The 15,657-nt window shown below is 43.0% G+C and overlaps 1 protein-coding gene across 1 annotated transcript in view; it reads right to left on the bottom strand.

Annotated features, from left to right (window-relative positions):
• The window catches only part of LOC128915711 (uncharacterized), a 35,511-nt gene that overhangs the window by 5,671 nt on the left and 14,183 nt on the right, over positions 1-15,657 (bottom strand). Inside the window, exons 5-10 of the mRNA XM_054216440.1 lie at positions 13,872-14,108; positions 12,289-12,383; positions 10,831-11,033; positions 6,021-6,229; positions 5,421-5,493; positions 773-890 (exon numbers count right to left, since the gene is read on the bottom strand). Coding sequence (XP_054072415.1) covers positions 773-890; positions 5,421-5,493; positions 6,021-6,229; positions 10,831-11,033; positions 12,289-12,383; positions 13,872-14,108 — 935 coding nt within the window. The remainder of the gene's footprint in view (positions 1-772; positions 891-5,420; positions 5,494-6,020; positions 6,230-10,830; positions 11,034-12,288; positions 12,384-13,871; positions 14,109-15,657) is intronic.

The raw sequence follows: 15,657 nt of genomic DNA, 5'->3' as shown, positions 1-15,657 counted from the left end.
ATATCTTCATTATTACAATTTAACTCCCAGGTTAAAATCCTGCTCTTCTTACTTACTCTGATTGACTTTGATGGTCTAAGGAATTTGACCACTTCCAATTAACCCTATCCACTTGGGTTTCTGCTTAGCACTATCATACGCTGCTAATTGTTTAATAAAATGCCTGTGTTGGGTACGCGCGTGAGAAATGCGCGAGAGAAAAAGTGGTAAGAAAACTTTTCTTTGCGAATAAATACCATAAAATAAAACATACAGCTTTAAGTCTCTAAAAAGAAGGAAAATGCAATTTGCAATAAATATATATATATATATTTACGAAATTACACCTGGCCTCCTGTGATTGTCAGAGCTGAACAGTATCTCAATTACAGCAGTACAATGTGGCTTTTAAAGTGCCTATATATTTGTCTCAAGTAAAAAGGGGAAAGAAGTATTGTCTATTAAGTGTCAAAAGCCTTTTCTTTAACCGCAGAAGGCTTGGACAGACTAAGGAAATATTTCATCTGGAAGAGAAATGCTAAAAACTACCCTTCACGTTATTGGAAAACCTATTATCAAATGCTAAAACCTCTTCTTAAATCCCTGAGTATACACAGCAACAGAGCAGGCTTGGTTCTAAGTATTTAAACCTTTGTTAAGGAAAAGACAACATAAAAAGGGATGCAATCCACCTGCTAATTAGAAACTTTATTTGCCGAGATACTGTTCATTTCAGCTTTTTAGAACGTTTCATTCTCTTTGTACTTTCAAAACGAGACTACATTTTACTTACGGGGAAATGCAGTTGACTTTTACTCCTCTGTCAATCCACTCGGTTCCTAACGTCTGTGTTAATTTTACGACCCCGGCTTTCGAGGCGTTGTACGCCAACTGCTTCTGCGGGTGCGGGACTGGAAGGGATTCAGAAATAGAAAATTATTTATTCTCCATAAATTAGAGATAGTTTAGGCACGACATGGACAATTCCCTATATTGAAATGAACTATTTGCCATTTTCCCCGACAGAAGAATTTAGCCACCCACAACACAAAATTCTAAATCTGTATTTTGCCATCTGAAGTTTTTGCCCCAGCAGCTGGGCTACTGGAAAAAAATGGAGAAAAAAAAATGGAGAAATAAAGACATTTAAAAGGTCCATATTTGGGCAAAGTCAAAACCAATATATTAAACACACATATGCAATATTTGACTACACCCAAGAAAGATAAATATATACTGACATGCACATTCACCTATTATACATGTCTGTTTATAGACAAAATACTTGCACACTGTAATACCAAAAAAAATACAGTATAGCGTAATGATATATGATATAATATGATATAATGTATTATGATATAATATAAAGTTATAACATAATATAAGTACATAATAGATTTTATATAACATATTATATTATATATAGCTTCTTGGAACAAATTGTTCTCCTTTATTTTTGAATTATCCATAGTCTGAAGCAAACACATCACATTATCTAATCAGTGTTTGTGTGGATGTGAGCGCAGGTGCGTCCCAAAAATTCAGAACACCCACCACTTTCAAAATCTGAAGCTTTTGAAAATGTTTCAGAGATGTCACATGTCAGTCAGCGAGGGAAAATGATCGGCTTGCTAATTACCACGTTCAGGCTTGTTAGTGCTGTGTGCTCGGGTGGCTCTACCCCTCCACCAGCTCTCACACTTGCAGTATTCCCAGGAAAGCTACTTAAGGACAAATCCCCAGTGGGTGTAAAGTGCTTTAAACCCACGGGAGTCAAACCCGGTCGGTCCAGCTCTTGGGATTTACACCCATAAAGCATCTCTCCTCGGACTTTTCTGGCTGCCATCGTGACTTCATTAAACAAATCCAGCGCAGAGCACTGCTCCGTAATTAGCACCGTATCGGTACTGAGCATCACCGAGATGCTGACGCTGCCATGGAGGGAGAGTGGGGAAAATCAGCGCTGATATCAGTAATCACAAAGGCAGGCAATTGTAGCTGCAGGGTTAGGTGATGCTGAACCCTGGAAGAAAGTGAATCACTGCGTTTGTGTACGGTGCAGGAGCCAAACCCCACCACATCTTGATCAAAGCACAGAAGCAGCACTGGTAGATGGCATTAAATTGGTCTTAATTTGTGAAGTGAAGCTGGTGCATCAGTTCTACCAACCACAGTAGCCCAACATATCCACTATTGCTTTTATTGACTAAAAAGATTGGGTTTGAGTGTGTCAATTTAAAGGGTGAAAAGAAGACGACAACAAATTGAGTTATCCAAACTCTGAAAGAGCAAAAAGCCCCACTGCAAATTACTGAGCATGTATGTGAATAAAGACCTTTGCCTTCAACGTAGATGTTAGTGAATAGATTTAAAGCACACACATGATGGGCGCAACAATTAGTGTTTCTTTCTTTCTGCATGTGTTGAAGATTTGCTCGGAATTTGGAAGCCTTTTTCTTGCTACAAAGAGCATTTCACACCATAGCCAGCATTTTTTCTGCACTTATTTTTCGTTCAACATGAAATAATTCACGTTTCGACCGGCAGAACTGCTTTGCGCTCTGCATGTGCCTGTCATCCCCCCAGACGCAGTGTGCCGTGTGGGCTCTCAAAAAGATGCGGAACGTAATTTCTTGATTAATTGCCATGCATCAGCTCCAAGTTACAGACAACTTCGGTAGTTAACCTTGTAACCTCCCAAAAGCACTTCTTTGCTAAACTTTCCAAACATGTCTGTTTGTGATAAATCATTCGGCGTTTGCTCAGAGGAGAAGAGTTTTGGCACCGGCTCTGCACCTCTAGCACACGTGGGTGAGAACAGCATGTTGCCGCGAGCTATTCGGAACCAGCTTTCTGCTTTGGGGTGGGTGCCGAGACAGGGTTTTCAAGAGTCCTTCTGTATAAATGCTTTTGCTTTCATCAGAGCATCTAAGGAAGGTAATTCAGAAGATGAGATTTCCGCCTCCTGAGACACTTGGCCCCTCTCAATGGGAAGAGCTCAAGAAGAAGCCAGCGGGTGCTGGGAAGCTCTGGCGCTGGGTGGGCTTTCTGCAGCTGAGCACCCCGCACCACCTCCTCTCCCCTTACCTCGGGTGGTCCCTTACAGACCAAAGAGCAAACCTGCAACCCTCCAAACTCATTCAAAACGGGGCCAGAGCTTGTGAATAAAGCTATGCCCCTAGCAGTGCCACCAAAAAAAATCTGAATTTGTAAGGCTTCTGGGAAGCAAGGATGCTCACTCCTGTTTCAGACAGAGAAGATGGGAGGAAAGCGGATAAAAATGCTGCCAACATCAGCTGCATTACATTTTAAACACCTGACACTATGCCTTTGCAACCTTGTTCAGTGCATAAGGCTTCTCGCCTGACCTTGAAGCAGGCATGTAATGTTAATGAGAGGTGCATGCAGATAGAGAAGACCAGACCACTTACCACTGAAGATATTCACTGTAAAAATTACAGATCTGAGTTACACCTGTGCAAATCGCGGAGCCGCAGCAGCCTCGGCTCCGCTGCTGAAGCATACGTCTGGAATAATTCCAGTGAAATACCAGAATCAAAATGCACATATGCAAAATGTATGCAGCTTATCTTCAATTAATTAAAACTGATTCTGAGCAGTGTAGCTGGAAAAATCACAAACAAAAACCTCCCTATCCTGCTAAGAGCCTCCTCATTTTCCTGTGTCTCCGAGGAAGGACTCAACCTACAAAAAAAAAAAAAAATTAAAAAAAAATCCCCCAACTATTTCTAGAAACATTTCATACTATGCCAGTTGGCCAACATACTTAAATAACCAACCAACCAACATATTTATTTAACATTCAGCAGATGGACATGATATGAACATCGTGGTTTTCAGTCGTAGTTTTATAACTACTAGATTTTTTCAATGCCAAGATTCAAACAGGTTCAGAAGGTAAACGCATCTCTTCGTCTCTTGACTTCTGGCTTAGCATGTGTTCACTTTCAATGACATTTAAACGCATCTTGCAATGACCCTTCCAGGCTGCTCTCAGGGTTGCTTTCCAACATTTATTCCAGCTCCAGGACCGATACTGCCCTCAAATGTGATCTCCATGTGGGACTCGGTGGACTTGGCATGCTGGCCTAGGAGGTGCACCCCAAGTTGGGGCTGAGATGGATGCCCTGGTGGAATGGCATCACCTCCCGGCTCAACTAAGCTATGCCAGCTCTTGATGGAGAAGCTGGGAGCACAGAGAGCCCTTCTGGGCTGCATGAGCGCAGCCGGTAGCAGTGTACCAAACCAGCAGACCCCCAGCTGGGGCCAGTTTCCAGCGCTTCATAACTTTCTCCAGGGTGGAATACCGCCCGGGAAATTTTGCTTTGCAACAACGATGCGGACGGTGACAGCCCAAGCCCAGACCAGAGCCCCGCAGAGCATGAAAGTTTCAGGCATTTGAAATCTAAAGCTCTACGTTCTTTTCTAAACTCTTTTTCTTTGGGAGATTTTGTAACTCTACAAAGCTGGGGAGGAGGGACGGTGCCTGTGTTTAAGCATAAGTAAAACAGCTGGTAAAGACACTTGAAAAAAAGATTAACAACAACATTATAAATGCATTTTTGAAGAAGCATTTAAAGTTACTGTGCAATAAACTGAGCAGAATGTCACAGAATGTCAAAATGGGCACAGTAAAAATAAATGTTATTCCCAAGGAAAATAAAAAGACTGCATATTTATGTAACATTCAGCAGATGGACATGATATTAATACAGGGGTTTTCAGTTGTACTTTTATAGCTACTAGATTTTCTTGCCTAACTTGGCAACCCAAGGCACCATTTGATTTTTGGATTTGGACAATACTGCAACAGATGTCCAGACCAATAAAATAAATTCCTAAAGGGCTATGCTTAATTTGTGTAATTGATCAATTTTTGTTACATGGGCCTCAGTTCACCAGCATGTAACTGCCTTCCAGATTAGCTCAGCAGTAGGGATTTCATTCCATATGTTACAATGGTTTATTGGCGCTTTTGACGATACTTGCTGATTCAGCAGCGGTGGTGGAGACACCTGTTGGCAACCATAATGAAATAAAACCTGGGCGTACCGGGGCAAAAACCAGCACAAAAGCTTTTGGGTGGTTTGTAACCATCACGGGGGCACAACTTCCCGCACTCAAACACGTTTGCCTGAAATGCCGGGGGAGCGCACCAGCACCTCTCCCGTGCCGTCAGCGCGTCGGAGTCAGAGAAGGTGACTCCGCCTCTTCTATAAAAAGTAATAAGTGCTCTAAAACATTGAGGACAGATAAATGTTGAAAAATGATATCAATAAAAATTTTGTAGTACATTTCCTCTAATACAAAATGTCAGTGATTTACTCCTTCCCAATACAGGTTTAATTGATTCAAATAGCATCGGTAGTAATTAAAATATGGATTCTGAAGCACAACTGTTAGCTCTCATCACTCACCTATTAAACTTGCCATAGATGCTGTGTTAATTATCTTCCCATATCCTTGATTCAGCATAATGCGGCCTGCAGCCTGTGACAGAAATTAAAGGAAAGACCAGTGACCCTTTTTGTGATTGTGCTAATAATGACATGATAATAAATTAGTCTTCACTTTTCAGAAGAGTTCATGTGCTAACACATTTTTTTTAAGCACTCGATATAAAAACTTGGTATAAAAATGGCTGATGCAGGAAAAATCCCATCGCCATTTCAGACCCTCTTCACTGTTGGCAATATTTTTTTCAAAATAATCACTAATGTTGGGAACGGCCCCCCAAAGCTTTCTGGTTTTCAGGATGTGTCAAATGACCACCATCAAAAAAACCTGGCCATTCTTAGAGGCCTGGGTTTGGGCAGCCAGTAAAGCCCAGCTGCTTTTGAAAATATTGACCAAAATCCGTAATTGATATAAAGCAAATCTCTCCTTAACTCCACCAAAACTAGGACCAATTTTATTGTGATAATTAGTAATAAAGTGTTAGTAAATCTCAGTAAAGTAAGCGCTTAGGAAATTATTACCCATTTGCAAAACAAACCAGTACAGCGTTCCACACTTACTTGGCAGCACAAAAATAATCCTCGTAAATTAACATTAAAAGTTTTGTCCCATTCTTCTAGGGAAGTATCTTCGCTTGCGGAGTTCATATTGATTCCCGCGTTGTTGCACGCAATGTGAATGGTGCCCCAGCGAGCTACGATGGTATCCACGGCCCTTTGCACATCCTCGGGCTTGCTTACATCTGCTGCGAGGGCAATGCTTTTAATCCCTGCATTAAAATAAGGGGTGATGAACTCAGTACAGGAGTTCGTACAGAAGGGAAAAAAAAAAATTAATTATTATTTATTAATTCATATATATGTATTCTACATATATGCCACCTTAAGTCGTTGATCCACAAATTGTAGCAAAATGTATTTGTTATTATAAAATTGTTATGAGAAAGTTGCTAACGGGTGCGAGGTTCGCTTGTTGGAGGCAAACATAAAACCGAGGTACGAGTGAAGTCTGCCAGTTCCACCAGCCGAAGCTTTGAACACTGCACCATCTTCTGTCCAAACCCTCAACTGCAGCTTCTCCCTCCCCGGCCACTTCCACGCAGCATCACTCGAGGGTGGGTGGTATCAGCTCAGGGACAAGATAAAGCAAAGGACTCTTTCATTTGCTAAAAGGTAAATAGTTTTTATGCCAGTTCCCCCCCCCGCCCCAAAGATGCTGGCAGAAATCAAACCAATTTGTCCAAAAAGTGCTCTCTGAATCCAGACATCCAGACAGCTGGGAGCGTCAGGCAAAACCAAACCAGTTTCAGGTGGGAGCCATCTGGGCATACCTGCAGGTTCCCAGGTGTGGCAGTCACCGTGACAGGCCGTATTTATTGCAAACCGTACAAACATTCAGAAATTAGAGATTTACTGGATTTGAAACATGTAAAAGTTTTGCTTTTTTTTTTTCCTAGAAAATCCAGGCATTGACATTTGTACCAGTGCTGATCCATAAATAGCTTCATTTAATTTACTATCTAAATCAGCTTTAAACACCTTTATTATTAAACAAAATAAGCAGCCTGCTGAGGCGCCTAATGCCAATGGGACGATGCCCATGCTGAAAGTCAAACAAGGCTACACCAGTTATGGCTGTGGTGAACTGGGTCTGGACTCACAAGGAGGGAGGCATCTGCTGGGGTTGGACCATAGATCAGCAGTCTGCAAGCAAACAGGCCACCAGCAGGATGTTATAGGTGATAAAGCAAGATTTTTTACTTCTATTTAAATGGAAAATTTACTCCCCATAAGTCCCTTTTTTAAAGTGCTCTAATAAAAAAAATAATATTAAAAGAAGCCTTAAACCTATCCTAAGAAAATAGCAGAAGAGTCTCCCAAAATGAAGCTTTGAGGTGGAGGCTTCCATGAAAGCAAGGCAAAGCAATAACCGCCCAGTGATGTCTGAAGAAAATAACAGGAAAGGGGCTTTTGGATGGAAAACTGATCTCCAGGGCCTCCATGAGCCTGACGGAGCACGCACCCCAAGGCAATGCTGGTCTGGGGTGCTCCCCACGCCGGGCCGTGGGAGCTAATGTCCCCTCTGGCCTTTGGCTATGCCATGGTCCCTTGCATTCCCACGGCAGCGAAAAGGGCAGACCCAAAATGCAGCCGCCTACAAAAAATGAATGCCCGTTCTGCCACAAAACAAGACCTCTTATTTTATCGCAAGTTATATGCTAAATATGCTGAAAGAACAAGAATAGCCAGACAACCCCCGTTGCTCCTCCTAATTGTTATCAAGACTTGTAACACGCAGGGAGCTGCTGCAATCTTTCTTATTCAATTTACAGACAAAATGGGTGCAAGCGTGTTACTAATGGTAACAGAATGAGGCTCTTCACCTGCCCTCCAACTCTCACCCCATTTATGGCTTCATCTTATACAGTAGTTCATAAAAACAAGACAAAAGGTGCCACGTGTGAGTGACTAGCGAAGAAGCAGCGAAGGCACACTCACTTCAAACCAGAGTCCCACACTTGACCTTAATCAATTCAGCTGATATCCCTGCATTCAGAGAGGCAAAATAAAAACACTCTCTGTCTCTCTACCGTCAGTCCCCCCCCAAAAAAAAGCATCTGTTAAAAATAAATAATTAAATAAATAAATAAAATAAACCATGGAAAAATACATTAAAATCAGTAGTCCTAACCAAAGGTATGAAACGGAAGTCATGACTGCGCTGCTACATGCACGACAGTACCGATGCATCTCTACAGTCCTCTGTTTGGTTTTGTGGTGCTCGTGGAGGCAGTTTGACGATGAGAGGGGCAGGAGAGGAGCCCAGCCGCTCCGTGCTGGAGAGGCAGCCATGTGCCGAACCTGCCCGAGCTGCCCTCCTGCAGGGGACGTGGACGCAGCCCCCCTGCCACGGGCTTCATCTCCCGTCGTTCAGTATAAACGGGAGTAATACATTGCAGATAGGCAAGAAGATCAGAAGTGACATTGTAGGGAAGGCATTTGCATAGTTTACAGTGAAAATGCACATTTTAAAAATCCCATCAGACTAATTCTTCCCTTAAGGTACAGGCAGTGATTCCCCCTGAAGACAGAGGGGTATGTAGTGGAAAGTAACCCTTAGGATTTTTTGGTTATGTTTCATCATTTTTGGTTCTTCTGTCAGGATCCATTAGCAACTGTTGAAAAAGGTATTCACGCAGGATCTAAAAACAAAGACCCCTGTAGCCAAGGGAGATACACCCGAGCTGTCTAACAAAGCTAAAACTAAGATCACAGGGGTTCTGATGTTTAAAACTCATCATGAAATGATGGCACCATCCCAAAAGACAGTAAAGGGCTCGTTAGTATAAGAAGTGGGTTTAAGAAAGCTAAGGAAAATGTTTTGAAAAAGTATCTGTATGGGAATGACTTGGGGCACTGCGTTTCCAACTTTGAGTTAGAGATCCACGACCAAAAAGGGGGGGGGGAGGGCGGGAATCACAGCTCCTTTGTGCTTATTATAGCAGGAAAAAAATATGTATTAATACTACAATTGCTTCAATTTACTCATGTGAATATTTTGAGAGTAAAGCTAGCTGAACCTTTTTGTCAAAATTTGTTCCCAACAGAGTATGTTACTTCTTTGAAGTCAAAGTGTTTCATGGAAACATATTGATTTCAACAAAAGTTTTCAAGGGAAAGCTTCTCAGGTCCAGGCTAGACTCTCTAGTTACCTCTGGAGAGAAAGAGATTGAAAACGTGACCTTTTCAGATCCTTTCCAAAAACGGGCATTTGGATATAATTCCCTTTCACAAAAGCATTACAAAGTTTGGGGCTTGTTCCAACAAGGAATGACAATAAATTTGAGACCTCAAAAACCGTCATGAGATGGAATAGACGTGCCCCGACCAGCTGCACTGGTCAAGTTGATAGAGAATATTTGACCTCAAAGGATAAAGATGTGTAGAGACTGTGAAGCGAGATTTTCTTTACCTTAGACTGCAATAATATTTGCTATGCCTCGTGACCTCTCCGACTGCATTTTGTAACACAACCCCCACCTCCTCCGGGGCTTGCAGCCCACTGGTAAAGGAGGAGAGATATAGGGCAGCCACTGAAGGATGGATGATCAAACTCCTGCTGAAAATGCCCTGGAGAAAAGTTAAGTTAGTTTTCAAATAGGCTGTTGGCATCCAAAGTCTCATGGCTCTATCAAGTAGCCCATTTCTATCTGAATAGCTGTACTTGATATGCAGGATCTCACCGTGAAAAAATGTCCAAAAGGCAAGTTAACTTGTAGGGCACAGCTACTTTGTGCCAAGACCATATGGCTTCAGTGCATAAGAAAATGAAAAGCTTCAGGGAAGGAGGGACTGGATGACTCAAGAATCTGTAATAGGAGCCGGACATTTTCTATTCTGGGTCGTTATTCAGGATCAGACCAGCGGTCAAAGCTTTAACCAGTACACTGACACTCAGTGTGTAAGTGTCTCCTGCTTACTAGAGCTGGGATCGTACAGACCGGGGCTTCTTGTTTCAGATGTTCTCTGTGGAGAACTCAGGATGGTATCAAAACCAGAATCGAACCATTCCTTGCCCCTTCCCCGTTGAGACCGGGTGATAGAAATACACCTGCAGTGGCTGGTTTTGCTGGAGAATATGGTTTCCAATGGCTCAATCCCTTCCTGAAGTCAGAGTGGAAACAAATAAATACTGGTGACTCTATCCAAATGGGAATGTGAAAAATTCCTGGGTAAAGTTCCATCTTTAGAGGCAATGAAGTACTGAACTTTGAAGAAGGCTCAGTTGTAATCTCACTAAAGAAATTATAAAATGAGTAACACTTCCTTTCTCTTCTCATTAAAATTATATTTCCAGTTTTCTTTTTCACCTTTACAACTGCAGTTTAGCACGACCCCAGGGGGAAATTCAATTTTATGTTATATTTTCTGTTTTTACTGCTAAAATAGAAGTGGCTTGTAGAGGATTTTACCTCTTATTTGGGATTTAGTTATTATGTCTATTAGTATTTTGTTCCTATGTCTGATCTTGCACGTTTGAAAGAACTACAGCTGAGGGTTTCAAAAATGACTTTGCTTCAGTTTGAGGGCAGAATGAGAGATTTAGGCTGACAATACCTCAACCCTGTTTTGGTGTTTTGGCTTATGGTCCAGACATTAGGTGTGGAAGAGGTGCCAGGGAGGGAGTACGTGCTAACGAGTTCATAGACCATGTCTGTCATCCATCCTTAAATGAGGACTGAGGTGCCTTGGCTGATGCACGATCTACTCTGAGGGACAGCAGGTTGGGTTTGAACAAGGAAAGCAGCCTGTTACAGCACCCATTGCTGGTTCGTCTACAGCAGGGCCTGCAGGTCAGTCCCATGCTTACCTTTGAGGCTGAGCTCGCACACCACCGCTTCCGCCTTTGCAAGGACCAGGTCCACAACGGCTACTTTAGCACCGGCTTCCCCCAACGCGTGAGCAAAGGCTCTCCCAATTCCCTGCCCTCCGCCTGTGACATAGGCCACCTTGCCATCCAAACGCAGTCGGTCGAGGATGCGGCACCTGTTATAACCCCAGAAGACGTCATCCCTCACCACTTCTTTCTGAAACAAAAACATATATACATTGCACAAGAAGGTGCAAAGCTCGGTAACGTGATAGCTATGAAGGACTCTGCCTGTGAGAATGAGGTGGGAGCAGGAACAGGGATCCATGTCTTCTTGGCCCACCATTTAATACAAAAGGTAGGACTAATTCAAGCCGGAAAGCACCCCTGTCCCCACAGATATTAGTCTCAATAGGAGCACTAAGGTGCAAGACAATGGAGCGGAAGCAGATGCACTGACCACTCCACTTATATGAGAGTAGGTTACAGTACTTCCTGACTCAGCTTCCCATGGGAGATGGGTCAGGAACAATCTCTTAGAAGATGAGTGATTAAGTCTTCCAGTTATTTCACTCCCAAGGCCCAGTCCTGCCCTCAGGCTCAGCTGGCTCCAGGAAGGCAGCACAGAGGCTAAGAACAAGTTTCCAAAGGCAGGATTTGGCTCCAGTGGAGTGCAATCAAAATATCTTCACAAGGCTGGTGCGCAAATAAAGATATCAGCCAATAACTTAAACCAAGCTGTCATCTGATCAGCTGCCATACATCATTTCCCCCTGACTGGAATCAAAATGGAAAATACAAGATGTTTAAAATATTGAGTTTGAAATGCCAGGAACTACCAGCGGGTGTAGCTTTGGGAGCACTCAGAAACTACAAAACAATCAGGATGTTTGGGTCTGGATTTACCCAGTTAGGCCATTATGATTCCAGATGGGAATTTCATTACAGCTGGATGATGCCCACTACATAAAATGGAAAAAGATAAAAGCACCATCTTCTTCACAGGACAAGCAAAATCTAAGGCCATGAAAATATTCAGCTCAAAGAGAATAGGAGGGCATCATGTGCTGCCTTTGGGGGGAAAAAAAAGAGCTACTTCAGAAATATTGCCTTGGTTCATTACGGCCGTGCCCCGGCTCCATCTGCCCACGCTCCCCTGCACGGCAAGGACCAGAGAGCACCGGGCAGACACCCGGCAAGCAGCACACCAGCCATTCCGGGATTTATCACAGCACCAGCACGGCTGAGCCAGAAGACTTTGCAAGGAATCAGCATTTAATACCTTTAGTATAACCCTGGACTAGTGAGGCTAATACGTGTCAAGCCCCAAGCTGGTAAATCCATGCTGCACAGTACCACGGCACGACAGAACGTGAGTTTGGGCTCTCACCACTAAACTCCTGGAAATTATTTTGTCATTGTCCTCAGCAGTGTCAAAATTTTCCCAGAAGTGCTCACACAGTGGAAATACACACCTTGGATTCGATCACTGCATCTGGAGGCGCAGGGCTCCTTTGAATGATGCTCAGTCCACTCTGCACAGGTAAAATTATCTGCAAATATAACACATACACACACAGTGCTCAACTGCTTTGTGCCTTGCTTTCCATCACCCAGATTCCACTGATATGAAGGACAGTCCTTCCTTCCTTAGGCGATGGCAGTTTTTCTCCTACTCCTGTTCTTTAGCTGAAATTCCTTCCAACACAAATATGTCAGGCATTTGTATTTCCTCACATTCCTCTTCCAAACTCACAGCTTCCGCAAATGCTAGGAAAAAATGCAATTTTGTCTCCTCATTTTCTAAATTAGTGCCAGCCGCTGAGGTTTCTGGGTTTCCACTGCCTGGCTAACGCTGTCATGAGGCTATTGTGGTGTTAAGGGATATGGTGTAAGGGAGAACTTTGTAGAGTGGAGTTGAAGGTTGGACTCGATGATCCCAAGGGTCTTTTCCAACCTAAATAATTCTATGATTCTATGATTCTATTCCAGTCTTATCCTTGGAGCTCAGCAAACCATAACAGCAACACTTTGGTGCTCGTCAGCATTTGCTAGAACATCACAGGTGAATGTCAGTGGGTTTTTCCACCTGCCTCCTCTGACGCCATTATCACACCTTAGTGAAAGCTGCACTCAGTGCTGGAGATTCGACACCAATATCAAACTATTAGAACATTACAGGGGGGGAACAACGTGCTATTTACATGCATTGAATAGCTAACAGTAAGACTCAGGACACAGAAAACTGTCATTAATTTTTCCTTTTCTACAAAGAAAAGCCGTTGCTTTTGGTACGTTGGTGATAGGACAAATAGCAAATCACAGAAGGCACGTCTAGAGGCCGTCTGACCTGCAGATAGGCAAGGACCTTAAGTCCATGAGGCACATACCCAAACTTCCTGGGCAGGAGCCATAGCAGGGGAGAGCGTGGGAGGGATGTAGCAGACCCCACCTGTCCCACCAGGGCACTGGTCTGAGAGCGCAGAAGGGCAGGCAGGGGTCTGGCCATCCTCGGTGGCTCCCCCATCTCTGCCATCCCAGTGCAGCCACGGGGAGAGCAAGCTCTGCAGGCTGCTGGCATCTTTACTGCCCTGGGGTGGCATCATTCATACCTGCTTTTAAACCCCTAGAGAATATTTGTCTAATTTTGCTTCTAAAACCACAGCATTTTTTTTTTTTCGCCTGCTGGAGGTTTTGTTGGCTTTGTTGGCTCCTGTTGTGCTGGTCATGCCCTACAGCCTCCAGAGCCTTTAAAGCAGAGTGGCGGTTCCTCGGTTGTACTGTAGAGTTGATTATTCGCTCTTAAGTGCTCCACTTTTATCTTGCCTTTAACACTGTATACGATGTAGATAGAGAGTAGGGGCCATTTCTGAATATAGAAACTCATACATAGAGCTCAAGTAAGGTGAATTATAATAAATTTTGAGTTCATTTTAGGTCCCCTGGATAATGGCACCAACAAAAGAAACATTTTAAAGAGTACTTTGCAAAATCCATAGATACAGTATCACGGGCACCTTAACCAATTGCATTGCACTAACCTGCTGAACACGAGGATCTGAATTAATCACTGTATTTAATTTTCTGACAGCTAGTACATTTTCATCAGATATGTTCTCCAGGTAGACTTGTCCTTTCATGAGTGTATTCTCTACACAGACCACTCCATCCATTCTCAGCAAGTGGTTATCCATGACAAAGCTGTAGTAGTTAACAGCGTTCCTTTGATCAGCATCAATAAAGACTATATCAAAGTGCTCATCCTCAGCATGTAAAGCCTGGAAAAAAATTATGTTGGAGAAAACACTAATTATTTACCTGAAAATTTAAAGTCTCGCCATTAAAATGTCCTTTATATAAAACCCAAACCAGAGGGAACCCTGTTCTTTTAAGGTAACATTGCTAGAATTACTTATGGAGATCTTGGGAGTTTTCCATGCTTTGCAAACAATTCTTTCAGCAGCGCTGGTGCCCAAAACTCTGAACCTCTCAGAGAAAATCAAGATATAAAGGAGGACAGCTCATCCCAGCTTGTGGAGTTGAGAGTCACAGCGGAAACATCTGCATCTGTAGCGTCAAAGGGAATCGATCCATCAGGATAAGGGAGAGGACTGGCATCAAACCCTGCATCTGAGGTGCTGCAATAAGTTATCTCTTCTCAAAAGAGTGACTATCAACAAATTGAAGAGTGGCAATTATATCAGTCTTTGGGAAAAAGAGGCATAAGGCTGATCCTGGGAATTGCAAACTAGTGAGTCCCACTTCAGTAGCAGGCGAATGGTTGAAATCCCAATTAATAATAGAATTATAAAGCACATAAAAGAACAGGTCATGATAGAGATAAAGCAGCACAGCTCCTATGAAGGAAAATGATGTTTCTTTAATCTAAAAAAATGCTTTGGATGGCTCAGCAACAGAGAGGATAAAAGAGAACTGGCTGCTATCATCTAATTGGATTTTCAGAAATGTGGCACACCTTCCCTCCAAGCAGGCTGCTGATGATAATGTATAAAAGTGTTGATGGATGACCAGATGGGAGCCTTTACAGCCTTCTCCTGTGGCAGTTAATGCACTCGCTGCCCAAGAGGCTGCTATGGAATATTTCAGATTCCATCTGGGACTATTTAACTGCATCTGTGTGCGTTGCAATGAAACAACGGCTCATCCACCTATCTCGGCAAGCAGAAACGCTTTCATGTCTTGGCATTTCGAGTGAAAAGAGAAACAATTATGTTTTCCAGAACTCTCTGTTTCTACCACAACTCTTAACAGCACTTCTTGCGTCCAGATTTCCCTTTTGTGTTTGGAGACATTGTGCGCGATGAGTGATGAGCGATCCCCTGAGATGTAGGAGAGAAAGCATCAATAACAAATGGCAACAGAATGTGAAAAACTAATTTGTTTTCGGGAGTGAGGTTGATGGCTCCCAAACAGAGATTTCAGGAGCCTTTCTGAAGCAGGGAGCGCGTCATTCAGACAAGGAAATCGCGGGAAGTGGATCATTCAAGCTCTGAATTACTCCATTGTGCAAACTGGTGTCATTGTGAGCTTGCTAGTGGTTAAGAAATTAAGCCTGCCTGAGAGCCTGGATAGTCACACTTAACTGCAGACGCTTGACAGCAATGAAGCTCTGCCAAAAGCATTCACGAGTTCGCGTTTAGGACACCTTTTGATATTACACTGTAATAGAAGACCTTAAAGCCAAATATATGATGGTGTATAATAAATGTAGTAGAAACTAGGACATCTGATTTCCTGGGATTCATCTTTTCATTTCATGACCAGTAAGAAAATTTTTCCCTGGTTCCCTCTTGGGCTGTATTAGGG

The sequence above is a fragment of the Rissa tridactyla genome, chromosome 10 (assembly GCF_028500815.1).
Source record: "Rissa tridactyla isolate bRisTri1 chromosome 10, bRisTri1.patW.cur.20221130, whole genome shotgun sequence".
Classification (NCBI taxonomy): Eukaryota; Metazoa; Chordata; class Aves; order Charadriiformes; family Laridae; genus Rissa; species Rissa tridactyla.
Note: the sequence above shows the minus strand (reverse complement) of the source record. Positions and strands in the feature narration are given on the sequence as shown.